Genomic DNA, 3202 nt, shown 5'->3' with positions numbered 1-3202 from the left:
CTGGCGGCGGCAGGAGGGCAGCAGGCAGCTGGGTGTGCGTGGGTGGCAGCGAGGAGGGGCGGAGGGAGGAAGCTGGCTTCCTGAAGCTTCCTTCGCCTCAAAGACAGACCGACAGACAGACAGACAGCTGTCCAGAGGCAGCCCTGGGGGCACAGCTGCGTTGGTGAGTCCAGCAAGAGGGGAGGAGGCGGCCTGTGGCCCCGCGGACGGCGGGAACCCCAGGGAGACGGGCGGGGGGTCTCGGAGGAGGTTGCGCTGGGTGCCACGGGGCCGGCGGGCAGATGGGTGCAGATCTAGCCGAGGTCCCCGCAGGGGGCGGATGGGGCCTGCGGGGGGAGCAGAACTAAGGAGCCCCTTTGCACCCCTCACATCTGCACGGGCTGCTCTGGCCTCCTCGCCCCGGCCCCTGTGGCCTTAGGGACTCTAAGCCCCCCATCCCCCTCCCCCCCACACACACACACCTCAGAAGCCATGACCCTGGCCCTGGAGCACAGGGACTGCCCCCCAAGAGGAGGTGGCACCAGACCTCTGTGCCCCTCTCCTGCCCCAGCCCCGGCTGCACCATTTGAGGTCGGCTCGGTGAGGCCATTTCCTGTGACGGTTGGGGAGCTGGGGGGATGGGCCGAGGAGGAAGGAACGCCCCCAAATCTCCCTCCTTAGACGAGACCCCCGAAGCCAGGATGAACTGGGGGCGAGGGGAGGCCGCTCGCAGCAGGAGAGGGTCTCGCCAGGGGCTCCCCTGGGTGCCCCCGCTGCACGCGGCCTCAGGTTGCCGCTCAGAGAGGAGGCCTCACGGGGGCTGGGCTGACAGGTGGCGGCTGCGGGCGGTCCCCGCCCTTCCACACGCAACAGCCACTTGGAGTTTCCTCCCGGCCCCCCTCACCTGGGCCCCGGCCTGGGGCCCCTGAACTTTGGTCTCGGGCAGCCCCTCCGCCCACTCGGCTCGGCCCCTCCTGGATCCTTTTCTATCTTCGCCCACAATCTCTTCCCTCCTCTCGCCCTTCCGCTCACCCCAGGCGGCCGGCTGCCCCGGGGCCCCGTGGAGAACCTGGCTTCCCACGGTGACAGTGACAGGAACACACACACGAACACACAGGCACACACGCCAGGGAAAACAGGAGGCCAAGGGCGGAAGGCAGCCTGGGCCGGGGGTCCCTTTCCCGCCCCCCAGGCCGACAGTCAGCAGCCCAGGGCTCTGTCTTGCAGGCGAACCTCATGGCCGAGTGAGCCTGCCCCGGGCCGGCACCCGCCCAGCATGGTCCAGGCCCGTGGGGGGCAGCCATGACCCAGCCTCCGCCCGCCCAAGCGCCAGCCAAGAAGCACGTGCGGCTGCAGGAGAGGTGAGACGCTCCCCCTGTCCCCTCCGGTGGTCCCCACTCCAGCCCTGAGAGCTGAGCCCAGACCACAGTCTGGAAAGGAAACCCAATGGCCTCATTTGCATGTCGTTTGCATGTCGTTTGCATGTCATGTCTGGGGCACAGTTTCATGTCCACCTTGTCCTTGTCCCAGGTCGGGTGGCGAGGCCGTCTTGTGTCCGGATGCAGGTCCCCAGGGACCCGGTGGGAAGGGGGACAGGTGGGCGGCCACCCTGCTCTGGGGAGCGGAGCTGAGAAGGAGCCGCAGCCCCGGAACCCGCTGGGCCCCAGGTCGGGGGAGACAGGAGGTGCCCAGTGACAGGGATGATTGCAAGCGGAGCCGTCGTCCATCACGGGCTCAGCAGGCCCCGCGTCTGTGCCCGCAGGCGGGGCTCCAGCGTGGCCCTGGTGCTGGACGTGCGGTCCCTGGGCGCCGTGGAGCCCATCTGCTCCGTGAACACCCCTCGGGAGGTCACCCTGCACTTCCTGCGCACGGCCGGGCACCCCCTCACCCGCTGGGCCCTGCAGCACCAGCCCCCCAGCCCCCAGCAGCTGGAAGAGGAGTTCTTGGTAAGGACTTGGGGGTCACCCCACCCTGGGCACAGGGGGTGGGGGTGCGGGCCTCCTCTCGGGGCCCGTAGGGAAGGGGACCCCGGGGCTCCAGGAAGGAGATGGCACCACAGTCCTCCTCTGCCCTCCACCCACCCAGGCCTGCATGGGGCTGCCAGGAGGGGCCAGGCAGCCAGGGCCCAGCTCCCCCAGAAAAGGGGGCAGGGGACGGGGCCTGGGCAGGGGTGCCGGCCATTCACTGGTGTCTCCCCCTCCCCCCGCCAGAAGATCCCCCCGAACTTTGTCAACCCTGAAGAGCTGGATGTCCCCGGGCACGCCTCCAAGGACCGATACAAGACCATCCTGCCAAGTAAGGATGGTGGTGGCAGGGAGCAAGGGGGCGGGGACGCAGCCCGGGGCCAGCGGAGTTCAGAAGGTGGGACGCACGCGGGACGCACACGGGACACACGGCTCAGCCCGGGAAGAGGCAGCGAGCACACACGGGGCCTCTGCTCTCAGCAGACACCCCAATGCCGCACGGCTGGGGGAGGGCGCGACCCACAGCCACACCAGCACCAGCAAGAGTCCATCTCCCACATGGGGGGCTCCCGGGGGACCCCGCTCCCCGCCAAGTCCCTTGAAACGACCCCCGATGTCGGTGGTACAGTATGATGATCCCGATTTTATTTTTAAATATATTTTTGTTGATTTCAGAGAGAGGAAGGGAGAGGGAGAGAGAGAAACATCCATGAGGAGAGAGAATCACTGATCGGCTGCCTCCTGCATGGTCCCTACTGGGGATCAAGCCCACAGCCCAGGCGTGTGCCCTGACCGGGAATCGAACCCGGGACCCTTCCAGTCTGCAGGCTGATGCTCTATCCACTGAGCCACACCGGCCAGGGCCTGATCCCTCTTTTACAAATGGGGAAACCGAGTCACAGGGACACTGCCGATGTCGCCCTCGGTCACCAAAACCCAGTGGCCCCAAACCTCCTTCCAGCTCTTTCTCCCACGTGGGGGACCCCAGCCGAGGCCTGCGGGGGGGCGGGGGGGAGGAGGTACCATAGGGGCGCCCAGAGAGGGGCCTGGGGACTCGGAGTTGGAGGTGGGGGCACAGTGACCTGGAAGGAGATGGAGGTCATGGGGCGGGAGGGCTGGGAGCTGGACCGGCCTGGGACCCGCAGCCGCTCCCTTTCAGAGGCAGCAGGAGGCCTGTGGCCATGAGGCCATGGAGACACTCCCTCCCGCCCCACCCCCTCTGAGCAGCCTTATCCGGCCCGCGTACCCCGTGTACCCCG

General features: G+C 67.9%; 1 protein-coding gene across 1 annotated transcript in view; it reads left to right on the top strand.

The window, feature by feature from the left end:
- Positions 1-3202, top strand: part of PTPN7 (protein tyrosine phosphatase, non-receptor type 7) — a 21769-nt gene that overhangs the window by 1307 nt on the left and 17260 nt on the right. Inside the window, 6 exon segments of the mRNA XM_014533399.1 lie at positions 14-79; positions 82-163; positions 1207-1274; positions 1277-1340; positions 1742-1925; positions 2190-2274. Coding sequence (XP_014388885.1) covers positions 14-79; positions 82-163; positions 1207-1274; positions 1277-1340; positions 1742-1925; positions 2190-2274 — 549 coding nt within the window.

Source organism: Myotis brandtii, unplaced genomic scaffold (assembly GCF_000412655.1).
Source record: "Myotis brandtii unplaced genomic scaffold, ASM41265v1 scaffold975, whole genome shotgun sequence".
Classification (NCBI taxonomy): domain Eukaryota; kingdom Metazoa; phylum Chordata; class Mammalia; order Chiroptera; family Vespertilionidae; genus Myotis; species Myotis brandtii.
The sequence above is the reverse complement of the archived record's forward strand: the minus strand, read 5'-3'. Positions and strand labels throughout refer to the sequence as shown.